Source organism: Sinocyclocheilus grahami, unplaced genomic scaffold (assembly GCF_001515645.1).
Source record: "Sinocyclocheilus grahami isolate Dianchi unplaced genomic scaffold, SAMN03320097.WGS_v1.1 scaffold67.1, whole genome shotgun sequence".
In the NCBI taxonomy this organism is placed as follows: domain Eukaryota; kingdom Metazoa; phylum Chordata; class Actinopteri; order Cypriniformes; family Cyprinidae; genus Sinocyclocheilus; species Sinocyclocheilus grahami.
In genome coordinates, this window is record NW_015505246.1 from 60,734 (window position 1) to 84,792 (window position 24,059).

The 24,059-nt window shown below is 33.9% G+C and overlaps 4 protein-coding genes across 6 annotated transcripts in view; 3 read left to right on the top strand and 1 right to left on the bottom strand.

Annotated features, from left to right (window-relative positions):
* The window catches only part of LOC107585107 (putative deoxyribonuclease TATDN2), a 7,371-nt gene extending 6,483 nt beyond the window's left edge, over positions 1-888 (top strand). For all 3 annotated transcript variants that reach the window (XM_016271970.1, XM_016271969.1, XM_016271971.1), the window contains 2 exons: positions 36-219; positions 322-888. In XM_016271970.1, coding sequence (XP_016127456.1) covers positions 36-219; positions 322-462 — 325 coding nt within the window. In that variant the 3' untranslated portion in view covers positions 463-888. The remainder of the gene's footprint in view (positions 1-35; positions 220-321) is intronic.
* Positions 889-1,072: 184 nt separating this feature from the next.
* On the bottom strand, positions 1,073-2,123 carry ghrl (ghrelin/obestatin prepropeptide). Its single transcript, XM_016272105.1, has 5 exons — positions 2,082-2,123; positions 1,848-1,985; positions 1,647-1,727; positions 1,452-1,560; positions 1,073-1,199 (listed from the first exon to the last, which is right to left on the bottom strand). The coding sequence occupies exons 2-5, from the start codon at positions 1,959-1,961 to the stop codon at positions 1,192-1,194; spliced, it is 312 nt and encodes a 103-aa protein (XP_016127591.1). The 5' UTR covers positions 1,962-1,985; positions 2,082-2,123; the 3' UTR covers positions 1,073-1,191.
* A 732-nt stretch (positions 2,124-2,855) lies between these two features.
* Positions 2,856-6,540, top strand: ccdc174 (coiled-coil domain containing 174). The gene is made up of 11 exons (XM_016272106.1): positions 2,856-2,982; positions 3,177-3,281; positions 3,377-3,477; positions 4,189-4,247; positions 4,380-4,542; positions 4,633-4,728; positions 4,818-4,954; positions 5,085-5,179; positions 5,585-5,714; positions 5,832-5,987; positions 6,098-6,540. The coding sequence occupies exons 1-11, from the start codon at positions 2,941-2,943 to the stop codon at positions 6,403-6,405; spliced, it is 1,392 nt and encodes a 463-aa protein (XP_016127592.1). The 5' UTR covers positions 2,856-2,940; the 3' UTR covers positions 6,406-6,540.
* Positions 6,541-7,135: 595 nt separating this feature from the next.
* Positions 7,136-13,803, top strand: LOC107585201 (sorting nexin-6). The gene is made up of 14 exons (XM_016272107.1): positions 7,136-7,291; positions 9,121-9,228; positions 9,315-9,422; positions 9,525-9,594; positions 9,780-9,907; positions 10,990-11,073; positions 11,244-11,318; positions 11,434-11,464; positions 11,560-11,644; positions 11,793-11,832; positions 11,934-12,020; positions 12,906-12,995; positions 13,115-13,180; positions 13,384-13,803. The coding sequence occupies exons 1-14, from the start codon at positions 7,289-7,291 to the stop codon at positions 13,525-13,527; spliced, it is 1,119 nt and encodes a 372-aa protein (XP_016127593.1). The 5' UTR covers positions 7,136-7,288; the 3' UTR covers positions 13,528-13,803.
* Positions 13,804-24,059: the final 10,256 nt, after the last annotated feature.

Genomic DNA, 24,059 nt, shown 5'->3' on the forward strand with positions numbered 1-24,059 from the left:
TTTTTTAAATACTAACTTGAGTCATTGTGTGTTAGACACTGTTTTACCAACAGCTATTCTGTGATTGAGCCATTCCTAAGTGAATTCTCTAACCTGTGTGTGGGTTTCACTGGACTGGTGACGTACCATCATGCTGTGGAGGCTCGAGACGCTGTGAGGAAAATCCCACTCGACAGAATCTTATTAGAGACAGATGCACCATATTTCCTACCCAGACAGGTATCAGTGCATCTTACTAGGTGCACATTGTTTGATTCCACTTACATATATGTGCATGCCTTGTCATTCTTTAATATACACATAATATTCCTCTCTCTGTAGGTGCCTAAGTCCACATGCAGGTTTGCTCATCCTGGTATGGGCATACACACGCTTCATGAGATTAGTCTGCTGAAGGAAGAGAGCCTAACCACAGTACTGCAAACAGTCCGGCAGAACACCAGACATATATACGGCCTGTGATTGGAAACGTCACGTTACTATAGCAACTGAAGTCCTTGCAATCTTAGTCTAGCTGCCATCAGATTAGTGTTGCTAAAAAAGTTAAGATTTATATTTGAATGTACTGAAGTGTGTGCTAATAAGTGTATGAGCATTGATACTTAAGTTTTGTAGGTGTTGTAGTGAATTTCACATCTGTTAAAAATGTTAGTAACGATAAATTTTAATATCTCTTCAGTTTTGTGTTTTAAAATGGTTCTTTGTTCTCAGGATTCTTTTGTCGTGTATCTGCATGCAATACATAAGTGACAAAATGCCGGCTTGTGTCTTCTCTTATATTAGAATAAGTAATTTTTCCTTATGCCATCACATGAAAGTTTATGCAAAAATAAAATGTAAAACAGATTGTAAAAACCCACAACGAATAGCCAAGTTGTTGGTTTTATGTAACTTTTGTCTAAATAAGAAGATTGAATAAATTATCTTGTATATGCAACATGAGTGGGTTTATGAAATTTTTTTGAGAAGAACAAGACTTCTTTATTTCAGACCTTATTAAATGTGAAACAGATGTGATTGAGCAAGGACAAGAGAAACCAGAGGCAAAAATGGATTTCTTTTTTTTTGTGTGTGTTTTTGTCATTCTTTATTTTGTCAAATTGTAGTGTTGGAAAATTATTACAATTTCTACTTTACAAACATTTTTAATGGTTTATAAGGAGTTGAATATTGTAGAACTTGTAGCTCTTGTCAGAATTCTGAGGGGGAAAAAAGAACACACATTTAATATAATAATTTTGTAGAAGACTAAAATGATTTAAAGACAACAAATATTGTCTTGAGGAATTATCTGCCAGAAAGCAATTTTAGTTTCAGCGTTCTTTAAGGATCTGAGACACTTACTGGGAAATTAAACCTATTTCCATAGTGAATTTTTAACTGTTTTATTGCATTTGACATTTTCATAGTTACTTGTATGGATCTGTTCTTAAAATAAGAGTTGAACTCACCAAGTGGGGAATCGCTAAGAAGATTGACCAGAACCTTCTGCAGCACAGGACCATATTTCTCATACTCAGCTCCGCTCAGAGACACAGACAGTTCGAACGGAGCACTCATCTAAATGAATAGTGAGAACAAACTATGACTTCAGTAGTAACTGATTGAAATCCTATTCAAAAGTGCACTTGCATTGAGTTTTTTACCATGAATTGGTCATCCTCTTTAATCACTGGGATCTCTGGCTCAGCAACATCTCTTCTGCCCACCCGTGGTGGCCTCCGACCCTTAAAATTGGACACATTTGATGCCAAACTTCTAGCATTAATTTATGTAATTTTGACATTTAATTAGACATACATTGGTTTACTCCAAACATATAATACATCCAACAGACATACACTCACCTGTGGTTTCTGAGCAGGACTGAGGAAGCTGGTGCCGCCGCTCACGGTCTCAACACACAAGGAAAGAGCACATAAGAGCAGAAACATGTGGCTGGCACGACAACGCAGAGGCATCCTGGGAAGTCACCTGGTTTAGTTCTGTTTTAGGACAACACTCTTAATGGCTGCACTTTAAACGTATCAAATATATATGCTGAATGCACAGAAATAGTAAACAATAAGAGTCAACCCCACCTTCTGTAATGATCAAACTGCTTCTGTAGGTCTGCACACTAAGATCTGCTTCTCACTTTTATAATAGCCTTTGGTTAACAATTAGCATTAAAGTCTACAACTGTAACTGTGAAAACAAACAGAACTAAAAATCCCTGATTGTTACTGTATGTGTGTGAGAGAGATTTCCCTTAGGGTGATATGAATATGATGATAACAGACAAGTAAAGTCATATGGTGGTACACTGCTGTGTCAATAGATATTAGTGTTACTAGACCACTGAACTATTGCCATAGCAGGTTTATTTGACTGACCTGGTAATTCCTCTGTAACTGGAACTCATGGTCTATTTGGTGCGAACACACTTTTAAGTGGACTCACCTTTGTACATGGTTGGCAGCATGTTCTTTTCAACATGGTCATCATACCAATGTGAAAAACTTATTTGACATTTCTTTTTATGGTTCTGGTTTGTATTTAATTCATTTTCTTTTGATCAATAATAATGATGTAACAGAGTACGACTCCATTGAGAATATTGTTAAAGGCTTTTTAGTTTGAAGCTAGTTTTGGTTTTCATATTTTTCATATTTACAAAAAATGCATCACAGTATTACCATGGTTTTTTATGACAGGATACCAGCATAATGCCATATTTTTGGACATTTAACATGGCAGTTTTAAAGCAACTTGACGTTAAATTTGTAGTTTTTATATTTTTCACTAACAAAAAAGTACATTGCCATGTTAAAATTCAAAAATTGTAGTGTGACCTCCGAGACAGTAGACGGCAGACTGCATCTGTCCTTTACAGAGATACACTGTTTTGTTCTCTGAATGTCAGTGTTAGCCTGGTTTACCTGAAAAGCTACAGTTAATATGGATAAAAAGAAGAAACCATACAATGTTACAGCGTCATCGGTGAGTAATTCGTATCTTAAAGTGCTCTTTTAAACAAGAGGAATGAGCATTTAAGTTTTGTTAGTGTGTTATAGTTAGCTTAGCATGACAGCTGACAGTAAACTTGCATTGTGTGTGAGGCTGTTTTTAAACTGGGAAAGATGGCTCGATCCTTTTAAATCTCTTAACTAACAAATACTTGATTTACATTCCAGCTGGTTGATTTGAAAGCGGAATTATATCGGAAACAGGAACAATTTAAGCACGACCGACTTGGCCAAGATGCCGGAGCCGCACAGAAGTCTAAGACAAAAGTAAAAGTAAGACACGGGCAGTTAATGACAGCTAGATATGATCACTGAATTTTTACATAAAAACGCCTGTTGTGTTTGATTATATGTGTTTGTGCTCATAGAAACCCAATATCTGGAGCAAACAGAATGAAGGAGTCAATGCACGAGCTCAGAGGGACGTTCAGCAAACTGCAGAGGAAGAAAACACACTAGATAAGTCCAGGTAAATGGGTACTAGATTATTCTGTTTCTTTATATCCTCTTCATTCATTCATTCATTTTCTCTTGCCCTAAAAGTAAAATGTATGAATGTTGGTATATAAATCAATAAAACTAAATATCAATGCAGGTAATCCTAAAACGGGATATTCTGTAAAAATGTGTTGCATGTTTGCAGAAGACACTTTGTTTGATAGTTTTGATAATATAATACAATAAATTTCATTAATGATCATGGCTTAAGTGTCCAAATAATTTTTCTTTTGTTTCTATAACAACCTGTTGCCTTAAATAATATTTCATAAATTATTTTATTTGATGCGGACTGTCTGACATTCACATATTGGAAAAACTCATACTAATGAGGACATATTATTTAACTTTTTATTTGCGTCTAGATACTTTTTATTAATATGATACAATAATTGGAAACTATACACCTTACTGTTTTGAGTGCTGATATATAATTTAATGACGGTAATGTAACTGTAATATATAATAAAATACTATATAATGATACAATGATGACATTGTTTTTTTTTATAAAACATTGTTTGGAATATATTTACTATACACTGAATATAAAAATATAAATGATGTTAACAGAGAATTCATTATTCAGATACATCTAAGCATACTATAAAGCTCATTCATTGTTCAAATTGTGGAATATAATTATATTAATGTTTTCTTGATGCATTTTTGTCTTTTGCAGGCAAAAATTGGAGGAAAAGGCACGTCTTTATGAACAGATGACAAAAGGAGATTTCCCAGGTATATGCTTGCTGGCATTCCTACATCAAAAGATTTCACTTCTTGAAACAATTTTTCCTCTGCTTTGGGTGTTTTTTGTTTAACAAAAAATGAACTGATATTGAAGTAGACTGCATTTCTTTTTATCTTTAGATGAGGAGACTGAAAGTCTTTTCCTGGTGGACTTCACCCAAAAGATCATCAACCAGAGAAATGAACCACAGACATGCACTGCAAATGTAGCAGGGGACCGAGATGGAGAGGACTCTGATGTGAACATCCCTGTTCCACCCCCACAGAACGCAAATGAAGAATGGTACCATGTGTTTATAAATGTGTTTTAAACTTGATGAAGAGGCAGTATGATTTGAACTCAGCTGTGGGTTTCTTGCTCTCTTTTTTTAAGGGTGGACTATGTTGATGCATTAGGACGCTCTCGAAGATGTCTGAGGAGAGACCTTCCAGATTTTCAGAAAATGGACCAAGAACTCCAGAACAAGAGGTACATTTATTGTTCTTACCTTTGCTGCTTTTGTATGTAACAAATTGGCATTGTTTCTGCTCATTCTATATCTATTTTATTGTGTGCAGGGTGACAGGTGCTGACAGGACACTGTTATCCGATGACATGAGGAGAGAAATGCAGAGAGAGCAGTGGGAGAGAGAGGAAGAGGAGCAGATGAAGAAACCTGTTGGACCCATTCACTTTGAAAATATCAGAGAGCAAGGTAATGGAGAAGATTGATCTCTACACACACTGAAATCTGTCTTTTGTATAGAAAAACTCTTAGTGCTTCTGTGAGAGTGTTGAATTACATCTTCACAGTGTCTCACATGGATTTTTTGTGTCTGTTTCAGAGGCCAGAGAGCTGGGTGTTGGATATTTTGCTTTTGCCCAGGACGAGGACCAACGAAGAAAACAGAGAGAAACTCTAGACATGCTGAGAGACCAGGTCAGATCAACTGAATTAAATGAATCTAAATTAGAGTGAGCTGCCTCGCTAGACAGCATTTTAAGGTGTTGTAAGTGTGCTTAGGAAGCAAAGACTTCCAAAAGCCTATCTAGTATCCAATAAATGTTCAATATCAGCTGATATACAGTACAAAAACAATTAATATTAACCAATAACTAATATGGTACTAATATATTGATATAAAATATAAAATTAATTTTAATCACAATTATTTTAATTATTTGATCCATTTTTATTTATTTTTAATTTTAAAACAATATTTGTTCATTTCAGCTAGGTTGCTGCCTATGTAGGCAGTATACAACTAGTGAGCTCACTATATCCTCAGCTTCTCTACTAGCTAAAGTCTAAATCAGCTTTTTACAATTCTCTTTCTTTCTGCAGACCACAGATCAGCGCCACAAACGTGAGCAACTGAAGGAGAAGCGGAAAACTCTGCTTGAAGCTCGACTCGCTAAAGTGAGGATGAGGAGGATGAAGAAAAGCAAGCTGGAGCCAGGGGATGAAGAAGAGGGTGCGTTGCTGAATATTAGTTATTTAATTAATAGCTATTTATGTGTATCTTTGTGTTGGTGATGAATTCTAAGGCATATGTGGTTGTTTTTGGATAATGTCTGATGTTCTGTTGTAGCTGTTGTTGATGATGCTGAGAATGATGAAGATGATGATGAAGGTTTGGTTGGACCTCCAGCCCCTCCAACAGTGCGGAAAGTGGAAGTAGAGATTCAAGAGAGAAAAGACACCAAACCTGGCGTTCCACACGTAAGAGAGTGGGACAGAGGCAAAGGTAAATGATCATGCACATAAATGCATGCCATATTCCGTTCTTCCTCTTAATTGGCTCTAGTGTTTACATTTGCTTTTTTGAAGATGCACAAGATTTGTTTCCTTTTCCAGAGTTCTCCTGGGGTCAGTGGACCAGTCATCGTCGAGAGGAGCGAGACTCAGAGTTTGCTCCTCCTCCTGCTTATTACGCAGATGACACTAGAGCCAGTCACAACAGAGCCACAGACAAAGGGCAGAGCAAAGGAAAACTTGCCTTCAAGTGGTCTGAATCCCAAAAATCCACAGAAGGAGACCCAGAGAACATATCTACCTCTAGTCAACCTTCTGACATACCCACATATGCACAACCTTCTCGGCCACAAACTGCTCAAACACAGAGTCTGGACGAACTGTTATCTTACTACAAACACTCCACGTAAAAGTGCAAGTCTGAAAATCACTGGAAACTATGGGACTTGGCAAGCTGCATTAGCTAGTCTGGATGCATGTCAGTCTTAAGCAGCAGTGGCAGTAAAACTTTGTACTAAAATGTAACTGAATTGCAAAGTTAGAATAAAGAATGACAAGATTTTTGTTTGATTTTTGTGCATCTTTTATTCCATCACTATCTATTGTTCCAAATTCAACAGCATTCTTAACCATAATTATTTAATTTTGCCATGAGTTCTTTCAATGGCTTGCAAAGAACAGAAGTCACTCTTGTCCATAAATGTTATGTTAATCAAACATGATAGATGATTTAACCTAAGCTGAGACTCAGTTTTCCTGTTCTAATGAAGTGTTTCATTGTGTTTGTCACTGCCTTTTTTTTTTGTAAAATTATTTGAAATCCAGGCAACTTAAACGTGTTTCTGCATGTTATGAACACTGGGCAAAGTTTATGAGTTGCACCTGACTGCAGTGTAACTCTGCTTAGTTACTCAGTAGCTTGTAATGAGTTGCTTTACAAGTTACTTTGTTCACATGTAATGTGTGTGTTTATTCCATATGTCATTTGAAAGAGGACATTAAAAAACAATTGGATAAAATTTCACATATGTCCAAATCGCAGGACCAGAGTGACCTTTGATCCGAAGGATATCCTGTCTCAGCAGGAATGTACATGTGAGCATTTTGTATCAACCTGAGAGAGAGCAAGGAAGGAAGGGAAATAGAGTAGAAAATTGAGGTGAAGAAGAGAGAGGACAGTAAAATGGTTCATATGGAATATTGAGAGACCGATCTACTTTTAGTTTTCTCATATTTCTGTTTTTTTGTTTCGTTTTTTCCTTTTGAAGATTAAACCAGTTGAATGCAAGGAAGATGGTAAGTAACTATTTCTGGTTGTGATTATCACACGATTATGTAGTAACATGCTGTTCAGCCATCTGCTGATTGTAGTCAGAGTTAAATTTGTTAATATTAATTTATGCATTAGATATCATGAAATGTAGTTTTACAGCATTTATTAATGATCAATTACATTAGTATTTCAATATTTTAGAATATATGATCAGTTATAATTATGCTATTGATCATTGATAATTAATGTTAGTTCATAATGCATTGCTGTAAGTAAATGACTAAAACTGTCAAATATGATGGAATATTATTATTATTATTACCTCAAGAGATATAAGGGTGATTCTATAATTGGAGATACATTTGGCTTTGCAGAAAGTTAAGAAAAAAACATTTTCACTAACATTTTTCCAGTATCTTATTGAAAACATATTTAATTTTAATAATTCAGTGCTTGCCAAACACAAGTTACTTCCTTTTTTTACTTTTAATGAAAAAAAACCATGTCTTTATGGTATTGTTTGTCAACTCTGTTACGGACAAATTAGCCAATGTGTAGAAATAACAATAAATCATAACGGGAAAAATCCTTCTTGTTTCATTAGACAAACAGTCCTTACATTCCATCACTTGAAACCGATATAATATTTCACCTATGCATACCTTTAAAATTAAAAAAAGACCTATGTCTTCACAGAACCGTCCACTTGGAGCAAATGTTTTTAATCTGAAAATGTATTATATACAATATCCAGTTAAAAAATGAACTGTTGTTGAAATATTATTAGGGTGCAAAAATAAATCAATAATGTTTAATAGGATTTTAAACAACAAATTTATTGTTTTTTTTGTGTGAAAATAGTTCATAAACAGAGTTGACCCTTTAAGTAAAAGAATTGTAAAGTAACAGAATTGACAATTGTCCGATGGACTGTCAATTCAGTTACCACATTGTCAGCATTGTTAACAGAGTAACAGAGTAACAACCTTGGTAACAGAGTTTGATAGTAACATAATTGACAATTTTCTTTATTTTTTGCCAAAAACTCCACTTGCTAGCATAAATGCTAAGAGCACATAGCACTAATGAAATCATGATTAAAAGATTTTTAAATAACACAAAGTGTGATCAATGAAAAAAGCTGTATTCCTTTTGATATTGTGGTAACAGATTTGACACTTTATAAAATAACACTTGACGTAAGAACTTTTTGATTAAAATATTTTCTTAGAGAGAGCACATAGACTTTCAGTGCTTCAGATCTTAACAGTGAGGGAAAGTGACATAATTTCCTGTATCTTACATAGTTGTGGGAGACAATTCCACTAATTTAAAGGCAAAGTATGGTACGATAACAGAGTTGACGCAAGATTTACGGACACACATTTTTATAAGAAAAACATTTATTTTTTATTTTTTATAATGTTGTAGAATTAGGTAAATGACTCTTTAGGGCTTTTATAAATAAAATGAATGAAATATTACAAAAAGAAAAGTACAATAAAATATTTTGATTACACTATGATACATGATGGAAAAAATGCACTGACTAATTCGGACAACAAGATGTCATGATTTTCAGCTATTTAAGACACTTGTAATTACTTGTAGAACTTAACATCTTGTAATTCATAACAATCAGTAACACAGCATTAAAATAATTAAAAATATAACCATTTGAAAAAAGCAGAAAACAAATAATGACTTCGGACACCAAATGTACCTGCAATTATAGAATCACTCATAAGCTCTATTACATTTCTCAACACATATTTGCTAATAAAAACGCCATGAGTGATTATAACCGAATGGAAGCATTTTTCACATAATTTGTTCATACTGTGTGTTTTAGGAAGTTTCAAGTGCAGAAGCAGCACTAAGTGTAAGTGCGAGCAGCATCAGAATCACTGATGTGACTCAGGATGGAGATGTTTTGACGTTTGCTCTCACGTCCCAGAAAGTAAGATACCTGGTAAATGCGTAAAACATGTTGTAGTTTTACGTTGAATGGAACATTAAAACATCATTACAATTACTTTCCCTCAGTTGGACAGCAGTGCTGGGGTGTGTGTTTTTCGAATATATGAGGACTTTGACTGGCTTCAGCAGAGTCTATTCTCACAAGAAAATCTTCCCGGACTTCAGGGAATTATAGTGAGTGAATTCTCTAAAACTCACAATTAACATCATTGCTTATTCATTTTCATCATATCTATAAATGAGGAAGACACTCAAATGAGATGATTATGCCCACAGTTTCCGCCTTTGCCCCCTAAAGCACTTCCATCACAGTCAAACACCCAAACCAAAGCACTCAAACAACTTGGTATGTATGATTTGTATGTGCATAGGCAATTTAGACTAAATATATCTGCATATATAATATATGCATGTTAGTAAGCTAGTTAGTAAAGTTAGTAAGTTTTTTTTTTTTTTTGCATAGATGCCACATGGTTTGATGTTTTGTTTCTTATGCAATGCATATTATACATTTTCTGTATATGTGTTCAGGGTTCCTGGCTCTAGGACAGGATTGGCAGAGTTATTGTAAGGCTTTGGAGTTTTATCTTCAGCAGGTGGCAGCACACCCAACTCTCTGCAAGTGCAAAGCACTGGACAGCTTTCTTTTTAACTCTGAGGTTTGCTATAAACACACACACACACACACACACATTTATTTGTATGTGCATAGGCAATTTAGACTAAATATATCTGCATATATAATATATGCATGTTAGTAAGCTAGTTAGTAAAGTTAGTAAGTTTTTTTTTTTTTGCATAGATGCCACATGGTTTGATGTTTTGTTTCTTATGCAATGCATATTATACATTTTCTGTATATGTGTTCAGGGTTCCTGGCTCTAGGACAGGATTGGCAGAGTTATTGTAAGGCTTTGGAGTTTTATCTTCAGCAGGTGGCAGCACACCCAACTCTCTGCAAGTGCAAAGCACTGGACAGCTTTCTTTTTAACTCTGAGGTTTGCTATAAACACACACACACACACACACACACATTCATTAATTCAAATTCAGCATCACAGCTTGTTGTATGATTGCTCTAAAGAAAATACAAGGCCAGTATATACATTCAGTTCAAATGAATGCAACTAACCAGTCTAACCTCTTGGAAAATCCAGCTAAAACCAGCTGAAGGTCAGTTGTTTGTTTCGGAACATGGTAGCTACCTAGCTGGTCATTACCTGAGCCAAAGTCGTTTAGGTGGTTAACCAACTGTGTTATAAGATGGTGGCGACCTAGCTAACATAGTTGCCAATGTTGGACCAGCAACAAATTAGCTACTATATTCCAAAAAGATGTGTGGCCACCTTAAGCTGGTATGAGCTGATTTGTTTTACAGCAGTGTTTGCAACAGATATGTTCTGTATATGTTCACCATACACTCTCAGGAAAATAAAAAGTTGTCACTGGGATGGTACTCTTTCAAAAGGTACTAATATATACCTATTTGGTATGCAGTAATAATAGGGGTAAATGAGGTATGGAAGTGTAACTGGTTTTGTATCTTTTTTCTGAGAGTGTATGATGATTTTAACTGGATTCTCCAGCATGGAGAACAGCTTTGTTAGAAAAGACTTATGTTTATATTGTTTGATAATTTTGCTGTTTTTCAATGTCACCACCTTGATCAGTTTTGAGGGACAGGTCACAAAATCTTTGTTGACAATCTTACTTTTGTCATTGCATGTATTTTTTGGACTAGTCTCCTGGAAAACAGCGAGGCAGGAAAGGAATCTTTAATCGCCTCAGCCAGGCTGTGGAGGAGATGAGGAAGGAAAGTCATAAGGTATCTGTGTGTGAGTTTGGGTTTATGAGTGCTTTATACACCTCTGGGAAAGTCTTTTGATCAAACACAGCACTGTGTGGTGACATTATGATATTTGATTATACAAACATCATAGATCTATTAGTACAATTTATATCACATATGTAAATATATAATTTAATAATCCCCAGGATGTGGACAACTTCTTTCAGAATGAGAGAAACAAAAACACTAATCTTGCCGCTTTGTCAAAGGTTGCCACAGAGGTACACTATTTAAGCTGTTTTTTTTGTTCCGTTTTTATTTGGCCAGTGGACTCTTGTAAAATATTATAAAATATTTTATAATTCACTGTGCAATTTTGTGTTCTTCTCTCAACAGAAATTACTCGATGTTGTGATGACAGAGCAAAGTAAGTCTTTGCAAGAAGTTTATATGTATGCTCAGGACACATTATTTAGGAATACATTAGGCCTATGTATGACTGTGTGTTTATATGTCTTACAGAGCTTGCTTTGGCCTGTGGACATTTCTCCACATCTCTTCATCTTTGTGTGAATCAGGATGATGCAGCTGCTGTAGCTTTCTCCAAGTTAGAATTTATTAAATAAAATGACCGTTTATGTCTGCATTAATGTACACACATTGATTAAAGAGAGAATGTGTGAGAGAAATGCATGTTTATGTGAATGTTGGTTATAAGAGGATAATCAGGTTATTCAGATGTAGTGTTTCTTTAGGGTTTGTTTGAAGCTGTCAGATGTTATAGAGGCAGTAAAGGTAAGGCCGCTTTACAACTATTAAAGGGTTCTTAGTCATTCTTCTATTTATCTACAATTGTTCAATACAAATAATTGGATTTTATTTTTCTGTATCTTTAGCGAAACCTTGAGAAAGTCGCCATTAGCAATCTGTCCACTCTTGGTTTGGGTCTGGACCTGGAGTCTCGCTATCAAGAGGCAGAGAAAGTATGTTTTACTCAATGTGTCAGCACAGCTGTGATTATGTGTACTATTGCTTGCTTCTATACACAACGTTTAATACAGAGTAATTTACCCTTTAGTTTAGATACAGCATTTTGCAATTACTTTGTCTTTTTTTGCTCTGCGAAATAGTTTTGTTCTGGTAATGAAAATGAATTAATTTGAATGAATCGATTTTGAATGAATCAGTATGACACATAAAAACAGTCACTTGTCACCACTATTTGTGACAGAAAGAGTTCTTAAAAATACATTCACAGACCAGTGTTATTTTAGTATCGAAATCATTTTTATTTTAATATTTTACATTTGTTTCAGTTTTCATGTTTTCAATTTTAATTTTAGTTAAAGATTTAATATTGTTTTGTTTTTCTCATTTTATGATTGTTTTTATTGTTTAAATAGTTGTTATTATTTTTATTTTATTTTTAGTACATGAAGTTGAACTAAATGTAAAAGAGAAATGCCAAATGTTGCCTTGGCAACTACCTGACATAGAATATGTTTTGTTATAGTTTATTTTATTTCGGTTAACGTTTATTTCAAGTAATGAAAATGTTTTTATGGTTTTATAGACTGATACTCTGTCTGAAACTTGCAAACACAGACAGGCAGAGTACTACAGTGAAAATCTCTCTGCTGCTGGACTGTATATCAGTACTCTGTGCAATCAAATTCAAGAAGTGGAACTAAACAAAATTCATACACTGTCTACAAAAATAATATAAAAAACTTAAACATAAGCCTCAAAACAAATTCAGTCAAATGTGTCCAAACCGCTTGTACATATATCGAAAGCAGGTTTGTATAAAATGAAATGAAATTTGACTCAAGACTGCTTTGATAGGATTTCTGCTTGTGTTGTTACAGGAAATGCTCTTCAGAAGAACCTGTAAACTGATAGAACTGGAAACAGTTAAGAAGGGTACAGAAAAAGCCAAGGCCAATAAGAGAGAAGTGGTATGTTTTAATCTGCATATCTTCCATTCATTCTGTGCACACACACATCCACACTGAAGTGTTCACCTCGTGTTTATCTGGTAAATTCAGATGAAGTCTTTCTGTATCTAATACTGTAGATGGAAGCATTTCAAAAAGCAGTTGAGAAAGAGTTCAACCTGATCTCATCTGTGGCTAAACAAGAGGTAAATACTGTGACTGATGTTAATTCAAATGAAGCTTATCTGCTAAATGTGTTACCAGAGATGTCACGTTGGAAATTTGAAAAACCCTATGACATGACTTTTTGATCTGAACATAATCCGAAGTCATGTCACAAGGTCGGTCAGTTTTCCGCATTGTACATTTACAGAGGATATAGTGTAATTTTTGGATTAATGTGTGGCAGATTGAGCGTTTCCATAGCTCCCATGTGAATGTGCTGAAGAACTTCTTGATTGGCTGGTGTGAAGTACAGCTCAACACAGCGAAGGAGTTTGCTGAACTCTACTCTCAGCATCTGGAAGCTTGCAGAAACATGTACTCAGAGTGAATGAAACAAACACGCTATAGATCATAACAATATAGCTGGTAATGTAATCAAACTTTTCCAAGACAACCAAAAAAAGCAGAACCTTATCGTGAAATTATAAAAATGCTCTGTAATTTCTGTTTATTCTGAAATCTTTTAGTCCCCTTTCATTTGATTGTACTTAATCTTTTGCAGCCTAATTTGAACACCAATGTAACTTCCAGTTCAACAATCCTAGGTCAGGCTACAGATTTAGAAGTGAACTTTGTCCTGTGTAAGCTTGCAATAAAGCTATAAAACTCATGACTGTTTCTAATGTACACACTGCAAACCGCTGAGGTGATAGCTGCACAGAAACAAACATATTTATAGTGAGTTGGTGTTTGTGAAAGTAGTCATCAACATGAGCACATTATATAGAGTTTAAATATGGCGAGTTTAATGAAGTCAGAATAGTGTAACATACAAAATCACTGCAAATCTATAGATTTTCTCATAGGTTGTCTATTGAAAGGTTCAAACACCTTGACAAATATGAAAATTACTGCATGGTAATAATAAAATTATATAATAAAAAATATACCAGATTGAAAAAATGTATAATATATAATATAGGAATAAATATTGGTAAAAGTAAAATACAGGTAAAAAATTAAATACAGAAGGCAACATATCTTAAAATGCTTAAACAAGAAGAAGAAAAATGAAATAGCTAGCAAAACAAAATACAAAAAACTTTTAATAATAATTTTCAGAAATTCTTGATTACAATTGATCATGTAATTACAATTCAGAAATTATTTTAAAATGATTTATGTAAGATTACAAAACACTAATCAGGTCAAAATAGAGAAACTATAAAATATTAAGATGTCCTGGTGTGTTTGGTTCCACTGTCCTTTTATGACTACACTGTAAATAAATATTTTTTAGGTTGTAAATAAAACAGATCACTGGAGTACGTTTTACAAGAAAATACTATTTCCGTTTTGCTACTTCTAAACTGAAGTAGTCTAATTGTTTGTGAAATTTACTAGCAATTTCTGAGTGCAAGTTGTTTTTACACCAACTATTTAGAAAGTCTTTCTTCTGCTTCTTCAAGGGAGGAGCAGGTTCTTCCTTTTGCAAGATTTATTTTATCCAATTTACAGCAGGTGATGCTCTTTTGAAGGGTTTCTTGAGGGAACCGTAATACTTCATCCAAATGAAACGCTAAGCTAACATGATCCCATACATAATAACGATCAAGCACAGGTTTAACCTCAGCTATTCTGTCTTCTGTATTCAGTACCAGTTTAAATCTGATGGCATCACCAATGGCTTGTGCTTTCCAGACAATTTGGTTTTCCTCATAATCTACAAATGAGCCTTTTTCAATCTTTGGGAAATTCTCAAAGCTCTCATTGTCTTTAGGGCTGTGAACGAGAACAACATACATGATCTCCTGCTTGTAAAAAACTGTCTTATATTCCCTGAGAATTGGGTCTTGGCCTCTGCACATCTGCTCCTTGTATGTTTCCATAAGTTCTTTCAGAGGAAATGTGAATCGAAAGTTGCCATAGCGCGATTTGTCAATGTGAAATGCAGGTGATATGGTGAATTTGCAGAGGAATGGCTCCTGTCTTTCTTTTTGCTCTTGGGATCTATTTGGGAACACCTTCTCTAAATAACGCTCCTCAGCTGCTTTTATACTCCCTTCATCAATCTTCAGACTCCACCACGAGAACTTCTCATGAGCCTTGAATGCCCCTGACTCCATGATTTTCAGAAGATCATCATTGTTAGTGACATGAGTCACCTCTGAGATGTGAAATTCAATGGGGGTTGGATAGTTTGGGATGGTATTAGTCAAATTATCAAGTATTTTTAGTTCATAGTGTCTTCCCAATCTTTCAAAGTCACGCTGTATTTGCATCACATTAGTATCATCCTTAAGTGCTATTCTCAGATCTTCTATGCTAACGTGTCCACCATGGCTGACCTCAGGATGCTTGCGATCGTTTATTCTCCCATGGAAGGAATACTGGAAATATGAAGATACTTTTTTGTATCAGCTTTAAGAACATTCCCAAATTAACAAATTATTATTTCACACACATTTTGTTATTTATGAAAAAGGTCATATAAAAACGAAACACAACCAAGCTTTCTGTTGTCACTCATGCAACCAAATTGAGCTCTGTGACACAATCAATCAGCAATGTTTACTTTTTTGCCTTAGATTAGATTTGGCTTGGTTTTAGTCTAGATCAAATCTTGCCCTGGAGGGCCAATGCACTGCAGAGTTTAGCTCCAACCCTGATCAAACTCACAAACCTGTGATTTTCTAATGATCTTGAAGACATTGATTAGCTCGCTCAGATGTGTTTGATTAGGGTTAGAGCTAAACTCTGCAGGAAAGTGGATCTCGTGGGCCAGATTTGAGGATCCCTGGTCTAGATTATACTCTGAACTTCTAAATGATATCACTGATGCTTGAGAAGTGGTACAAAACAGAGTGCAAAATTGAAAAAATAAAACCTGGCACTCAGACAAATGAAACTACATTTATGTATCTTATATGTACTGAGCTATGCTTTGGTGCAACCTCCCAACTTTTCTTTTTTCTTTTTTAATCAAAATCTGCTTTTTTACCTTGGACAGTGTAATATAATTTCAACTTTATCTTTAACAGCAATCAAGATGTTTTTAACATTTTAAAAACACATTCTCATGTTGGCAGACAGATTACACTTGCACATGTGACCAACTATTCCTCAACAAATATAAATTATCATAATGAAATAATATCAAAATATTCATCTGATGGAGGTGACCAGAATTTGCTCTCATTTTAACTATCTAATACACTGAATCAATCAGTTACTGTATTAAAACAAAAACAACAAAATTGTTTATAAAAGATTCCCATTTAAGTATTTTGATATATCTTTGGAACACAAATTATCTATTTTCTCTAATCTCAGAACAGTATGTCTGCTGTGCGTCTGCTATGGTAACGCGGTAACTTTTAAAAACAGTTATATGAACAAATACAACAATTAGTTGTTACCTCTAACCATTTACATTCACCAGGATCTTAATATTCACATTTAAACATCTTAACAAATGATCCGAAAATGATCAGAACACATATGATCAGAATTCAGACTAACTGTATTAGCTATAGATAAAACGAGATCTTTTTCATCATTAAAAAACATTTTTATCCATTTTATAGCATATGAATGATTGAACCCCTCTCTGTGGACACACTGGTTTAGATGTAGTGAGAAGACAATGAGTGTCATAGATTTGATATAATAATGATATAATTCAATTGAAGGGGATAATTGTGTTAAATACATTCTATTATTAATCCCCCATAACATTTACAATTGAAAATATTTTCATTTTTAAACCTATTAGCAGTTATAATTGCTAGACATGTTTTGTCCCATCATGTCTCAAGAATCAGTGATATGACAAACATTTTGGAAATATGAGTCCCATGTTCTTGGACATTATTGTGATTGTACAGTAACGCATCAGCATTAATAACAACATTTAATTAAAATTCGGCTTAATTAAAACAAAAAGACATTTTCATTTATTTGAGTTTTGAGTTGAAATTTATATAAATTGTCAAGAATTGCCTATACTTACACGTCTAGCTTCCTCTGCCATTTTGTGAGTTTTAAACTAGTTGTGATGCTGTTGGTCACTGCGAAAAGTGGACGCTATAGTGTAATGCTCTGCATGTTTATAAAGTCTTTCATTCTGCCACGCCTGTGAGGGCAGGGCTTTTTTTAGAGATCAAGCCTGCTGTATGAAATGAGATCATGGCTAATCATGTTGTTTTGTTTGTTTGTAAATATTAAAGGAGATAAATACGATCAATATTTCAATTAACTATATAAAGCAAAGAATGTGCTTTGCTTTTTTATTTTGGACATGATAATATTGTAATAGGCCTAAAATGAAGCCAAGAGAAGGTAAAAACAAACATAATGCATAATTGTCATTTGACTTCTTGTTCCATCAAACAGACATAATCAATGAATGTCTGGAATTGCATAAATGTATAAATGCATAAATGTAAAAAAGACAATATAACAGAAGCATTATAATGAAGATTTTTACATTCACATGTATTTATTTAGCAGATGCTTTTTTAACAATGAATTTTGTCATTTAATGTTGAGTTGCAGACAGGGTTTAGAAAGGTACTTTTCACAACACACCTGACATTCTACTCTTCCTTTCATCTGTTCCCAATAGTTCCATACATTTCCTCAGCATTATATTTTTTCTGCAGAGCACCATATGTTGAATCGTCCTAAAGAGTATGAAAGATACTTAAAAACTGGCCGACATATTAACTTGTTAGTTGTGTATTGAAACTTACCAAATTATTTTCCCCATTTGTCTCTCCAGTCTCTGTCCTTGCTTTTCTGTGAGCTTTAGAATCAGTTAAATTAAAACATGCCAATGGAAATGTATTTGTGACTTATGTGTGTACATAGCATAGCTAATGTATGAGTGCTGACCTCTGTGAATGCAGTAAACGACAGCAGCAGCTCCTGCTGCTATTACTAGAAACAGCACAGAGATCAACACGCTGAGACTCGGCTTAGAAGATGCCGTACTTTCACTTCTCTCTAATGAAGGAAAACAGAGAGGAAGATGAAAATGGTTTTATGCATAAGCATATGCATTGCATAATCTTTTCTGGAAGTTTTAAGAATGAATACAGTGAATATACTGTAGTGTTTTGCTTTACATTTAACAAAAAAAATGCAGTTAAAATTGTACCAGAGACTAAACAATTTCATGATTGGGACAGAATAATTTCAGTAAAAAAAAAAACAATGATTAAATTCAAAACTTTACGATCAGTGCAAAAAAAAAAGGGGGGGGGGGGGCTCTAGGCCTATATTTCAAAATGGAAATAGTTAGAAATCTTGCAAACACCAATTCATATTCAGTCAAAATGCGAACTAGAAGAAAGAATGGTACATCAGATGAAGATATTGGTTATGACTCAATTTCTTCAGATAAAAGGTTTCAGAGTTGGGCTCACAAAGGAATAACTGTGCTAGCTCAGTGTGTGACCAGTAATTCTGCTTTAAGGGAATTCTGCTAGAAAAATAGGCTACAGTACATTTCTTTATTACTCCAAAACTGAAAGGGAGAAACAAGCCAATGATCTTGCTGGAGGCAATGTGGACAATATCAGCTGATTTTTATTTATTTTTTTGGTCTTGCCTAGTTTTAAAAGTGTTGTCGAAAGAAATACATACAATTATACAGGAGATTTTAGAGACTGAGATAGAGGATACAGGTTATATTCTATTCCTTGGACATACACTGGATTCAATTAATAACAGTAATAAATATTTACTGAGGATTGTCCTATAGCAGTGGAAAAAAACATCACCTGCCTATGGCTTTATAAAAAAAAGAAAAAAAAAAAAAAAAAAAAAAAAAAAAAAAATAAAAAAAAAAAAAACTTTAGAAAAAGAAAAAAAAAAGAAGGGGGGGGGGGGTCTCTAGGCCTATATTTCAAAATGGAAATAGTTAGAAATCTTGCAAACACCAATTCATATTCAGTCAAAATGCGAACTAGAAGAAAGAATGGTACATCAGATGAAGATATTGGTTATGACTCAATTTCTTCAGATAAAAGGTTTCAGAGTTGGGCTCACAAAGGAATAACTGTGCTAGCTCAGTGTGTGACCAGTAATTCTGCTTTAAGGGAATTCTGCTAGAAAAATAGGCTACAGTACATTTCTTTATTACTCCAAAACTGAAAGGGAGAAACAAGCCAATGATCTTGCTGGAGGCAATGTGGACAATATCAGCTGATTTTTATTTATTTTTTTGGTCTTGCCTAGTTTTAAAAGTGTTGTCGAAAGAAATACATACAATTATACAGGAGATTTTAGAGACTGAGATAGAGGATACAGGTTATATTCTATTCCTTGGACATACACTGGATTCAATTAATAACAGTAATAAATATTTACTGAGGATTGTCCTATAGCAGTGGAAAAAAACATCACCTGCCTATGGCTTTAGCCAATTTTCCCCAACGAAAATACAATGGGAACAAATTGTTACAGAAATATACAATAATATGTTAAGTATATGTATGTATGTATATATATATATATATATATATATATATATATATATATATATATATATATATATATATATATATTCTATATAACTGTGCTAGCTCAGTGTGTGACCAGTAATTCTGCTTTAAGGGAATTCTGCTAGAAAAATAGGCTACAGTACATTTCTTTATTACTCCAAAACTGAAAGGGAGAAACAAGCCAATGATCTTGCTGGAGGCAATGTGGACAATATCAGCTGATTTTTATTTATTTTTTTGGTCTTGCCTAGTTTTAAAAGTGTTGTCGAAAGAAATACATACAATTATACAGGAGATTTTAGAGACTGAGATAGAGGATACAGGTTATATTCTATTCCTTGGACATACACTGGATTCAATTAATAACAGTAATAAATATTTACTGAGGATTGTCCTATAGCAGTGGAAAAAAACATCACCTGCCTATGGCTTTAGCCAATTTTCCCCAACGAAAATACAATGGGAACAAATTGTTACAGAAATATACAATAATATGTTAAGTATATGTATGTATGTATATATATATATATATATATATATATATATATATATAGGTATGTACTGTATATATATATATTTGATGATGTGAATATGTATATATGTATCCATATTGCAGCCCATTTGATTTTCTTCTATTGAAATACCTTTTTCCTACCTAAAATCTAGAAAGAATACCAATAACTGCACCCATGAGGCTTTGACTGTTTGTCTGTTAATGTTTGTCAATGTTCTATAACGCTAAATAAAAAGAAAAAAAAATCGTACCAGAGACTGATTTCTTACCTTCAATGATGACGTTAAAGAATCTGGATGTTTTATCTAACAAACAGACATACGATCCCTGATCATCTTTAGTCAGGTCTGACAGAAGTAGAGAGACGTTTCCGGGTGAAGTCTGATTAAACAGTGTAATTCTGCCACTGTACAGCTCAAACACACTGGATATATCAGTGTAAATGCGATCTTTAGAAGCTCTTTTGCTGTTGGATTCCCAGAAGATGCTCTTGGGCTTGTCCTGTGGGTCGGTACAGGAGCAGGGCAGCAGCACAGACCCTCCTGAGAAAGCTGTTATCTGTATCAAATCATTGAATGATGGCGTACAGGCTGAGGGAAACAGACATGATATATACTTACATTATAAGACCTATATATGATTAAGTAAGATTTCTTATGATAACCAAATTTCTAAGGCCTCTAAATGATCAACATGATCAAAACCCCCTTCAGGTTGTGGTAGGCTACACTTCAGTTTGCTGTAAAATATTCAGTGATTTTCATAAAGTAAACGTAAGAATAAGTATTTGTTAGTAATAGTTTAATTTGAACACTGGACTAAGGCAACTTAGGTTTACTTTATTATCCAAAACATTATTATAATTTTTTTTTAAAGAAAACGTGTGTTAAAATGTGAGCATCAAATGTGATAAATCGGAAGAATGTTTTTTCCCTCTGATTGTTATTTCATATGTCATGCTTTACAGGGTTAATTGAACTGTACCAGCATTTGTATTTGTAAATAAATTTAGACTCCAAATTCATGGATAAATGTACAATTAATTAACTGCACCTTAATTAAGGAAAGATACTTACCTTTTGTGAGGTAGTGCAGAGAAGTCAGGATGTTTAAAAAGATCCACATATTTATATATGCCATGTTTATACTTTGGTGTTCGTATATCTTTCAGGCAGTTTTTGCATATCACTGTCACATCCTGTCAGCTCTAGATTTTTATCAGTACAGTTGAAGAACTCTTGCACAATTAATAGTTAGCAAACATAGAGTCAATGAAACATACAGACACAATATAAAATTAATCATTTAAAAGCTATATATTGTAATAATTATAGGCCTACCACCATAAGTGTTTGTCTTGTTGTGAGGCTGTTTTGTACATTGCATTTTTTTCTTAAAATAAAATAAAATGATATACAGGAAAAAAATCATCTTAAAAATGAATGTAAATGATTAAAATACGTTTTACTCAAAATTGTATGCACACATTTCCATTTCTTCGTTTGGTAAGTGTCCTTGTAATGAGCTGGATAATGTACAATCAGCCAGTTATTGTTTGATAAATAGAGAATTAATCAAAAATATCACATGTGTAGCGTATCAGCTCATGGGGAAATATGAATAATTAATCATAACTAGTTATAATTAATTATAAATATTTAGATATAAATAGTAGATATATACTTGACCTCTCAGGGTCAACTGTCTGTCAGTTCTAAGAACGTTAATTTCCTGGTTAAGGGAAATGTTTCACTGTGCACTATGGATTTCCTATGGAAATTGTAGTGAGAGGGGTGACTCTCAACATGCCATTAGGTCGTAAAATGTATCTGGTGTCAGGGTTGCCATGGTAACCAGGGTCCTGGGCCCTGTTCACAGACAACTTGGCACCCAGTATGTTTATTGGGTGAGGGGTCTATGAACGTTTTGTTAATCTAATGAATAACTGATTTGTTAAATCAAATGAAAAATTGTGTGTTTGATTGGTCCAGATGCTACACATTTGATCTGAAATATATTGGGTGAAAAAATAAGGTTATATTATGGTGAAGAGGAATATACTAGAATATAAATGCATTGGAAGTGAAGTGAATACTGACATTACTGGATCAGCATGAGCAGAAAATCAATGTGATAATGGATATTGAATTGTATATGACATATTTAATTGTATACATGCTCATGCTGTGGTTGAAATATACAGTAATTGACTCAATGACTATAATTAAGAGAATATTACAGAATTGAATGATCAATTATGTATAATAATCAAGTTATTTATTATCCAAAAATACCTATATTTTGACCTGTTGTCAGTTGCTAAACAAAATTCTAAGCATAACCAATTTTCAGATTTCATTATGATTTAGTAAAGAACTGTAAGTGAATAAAATAAATAGCTTTCAAAGCATATATTTACACCCCAAATTAAAAATAAAACACATGACCATTTGTTGAGAAACACAACTCTTAGCAGGTTCATTTCATTCAGAAAATCTCAAATTTATTAGAGTGAAACAGACATTATCTTTGAGCACATCCCAGCATTAAGATAACATGTACAATCAAGTCAATGACAACATTTCCATAAACAAGAAAGCCATGGAGGGGACAATAATTTAGTAGCTTAATGTCAAGCTGGGGAAATTTCTCATTCCTCAACATTCCAAAGCTGAGTCGACATTCCAAATTAAATATTGACATTCTCCTATAATCTGAAGGCAGTTTAATAAAGTGAAATTACAATTTACAGACAACTGGTCCTGTAAGAAAAGCACAGCTGTAACCCATTCATATTAACAGCCAGTGTCTTACTGTATATCTGCTCAACTCATTTTATTAAAATACATTTATATAAAAAAGAAAATGCTTTTCTTAAAATAATCATATCACACTGTTATACTCTATATAATAATTCCCTTCAAAATATAAAATCATATTAGTATATATATCTACACAAAGTGCAACTGTAAATAAAGTGTTATTTCACTGAGGTTAAAAACACAACCATATTTTTACCTCTTTCAGTGCAGAAACTACTGTGGGAGTTTTAAAAGTGTGTGGAGGTAGTCTAGAGGAGATGGCTTATTACTGGGACTCGTGACTGGAAAGGGTCTTCAAATGAAAACCTGAACAGTCCAGTTTACCCTCAACCCTTGTGCCTTAAATTTGCATGGTGCATCTAAATGGAGATTGCGACTAGTCTGTTCTTACAAGTAGGGGAGGGGTGACTTTAAAATAGTGGTAAAAACAATCACGACAGAGTTCATACTTATCCATCAGTGTCCCTGGCGACCTAACCATATAGAAGCCTTTTATTGCTCAATATTAACAAGTTTAAATACAACACACGCAATACAAATAGACAAGTCCGTCTACTGGATAAGGACCGATTTGGTTTAGGGCTGTCCAATTTTTTTTTTTCGAATTTCGAATATTCGTCGAATTTAAAATAAAAATCCACATTCGAATGCAAAAAACGTTGCACAAAAGAGCCGCATGTTTAGAAAGCCATGTAAAATTAATGCAAGTTTAACTTTGAAAAAAACATATATCGAGACTTAATGGCGGGTTTTTTCCCCATCCCACTGCATCTCATGTTTTAAAATGAAAAATGTACTCTGTGTGATTGGCTTTCCACCCTTTGTATTAAACTATGCATACATACACGATGCTGTTTTGTTTATAGTTGTTTAATCAACTTAATTATAATTGGTTTATAACAATTATTTTAAACATTATGCAGTTTTTTTTTTCGCAGATAGTCATGTTATCTTATGCGTTGAATGATGCGCCCTCTTGTGGCCTCAGGAGAAGAAGCCAAAATCTTTTCTTTACCCTAACTGAAATTATGCATTTTAAATTCGAATTATATTAGATAATTCGATAATTATTCGA

Excerpts from the sequence above, each read along its gene's own strand:
- LOC107585201 (XM_016272107.1), top strand. Across the intron at positions 9,908-10,989 it reads GCTTTCTTTTTAACTCTGAG|TCTCCTGGAAAACAGCGAGG; the intron begins GTTTGCTATAAA and ends TTTTTGGACTAG. Across the intron at positions 12,996-13,114 it reads AGGCCAATAAGAGAGAAGTG|ATGGAAGCATTTCAAAAAGC; the intron begins GTATGTTTTAAT and ends CTAATACTGTAG.
- ghrl (XM_016272105.1), bottom strand. The coding sequence starts at position 1,961 with ATGCCTCTGCGTTGTCGTGCCAGCCACATGTTTCTGCTCTTATGTGCT. Across the intron at positions 1,728-1,847 it reads GTCCTGCTCAGAAACCACAG|GGTCGGAGGCCACCACGGGT; the intron begins GTGAGTGTATGT and ends TCCAATTTTAAG. Across the intron at positions 1,561-1,646 it reads AAGAGGATGACCAATTCATG|ATGAGTGCTCCGTTCGAACT; the intron begins GTAAAAAACTCA and ends CTATTCATTTAG.
- ccdc174 (XM_016272106.1), top strand. The coding sequence starts at position 2,941 with ATGGATAAAAAGAAGAAACCATACAATGTTACAGCGTCATCG. Across the intron at positions 4,248-4,379 it reads GACAAAAGGAGATTTCCCAG|ATGAGGAGACTGAAAGTCTT; the intron begins GTATATGCTTGC and ends TTTTATCTTTAG. Across the intron at positions 4,729-4,817 it reads CAAGAACTCCAGAACAAGAG|GGTGACAGGTGCTGACAGGA; the intron begins GTACATTTATTG and ends TATTGTGTGCAG.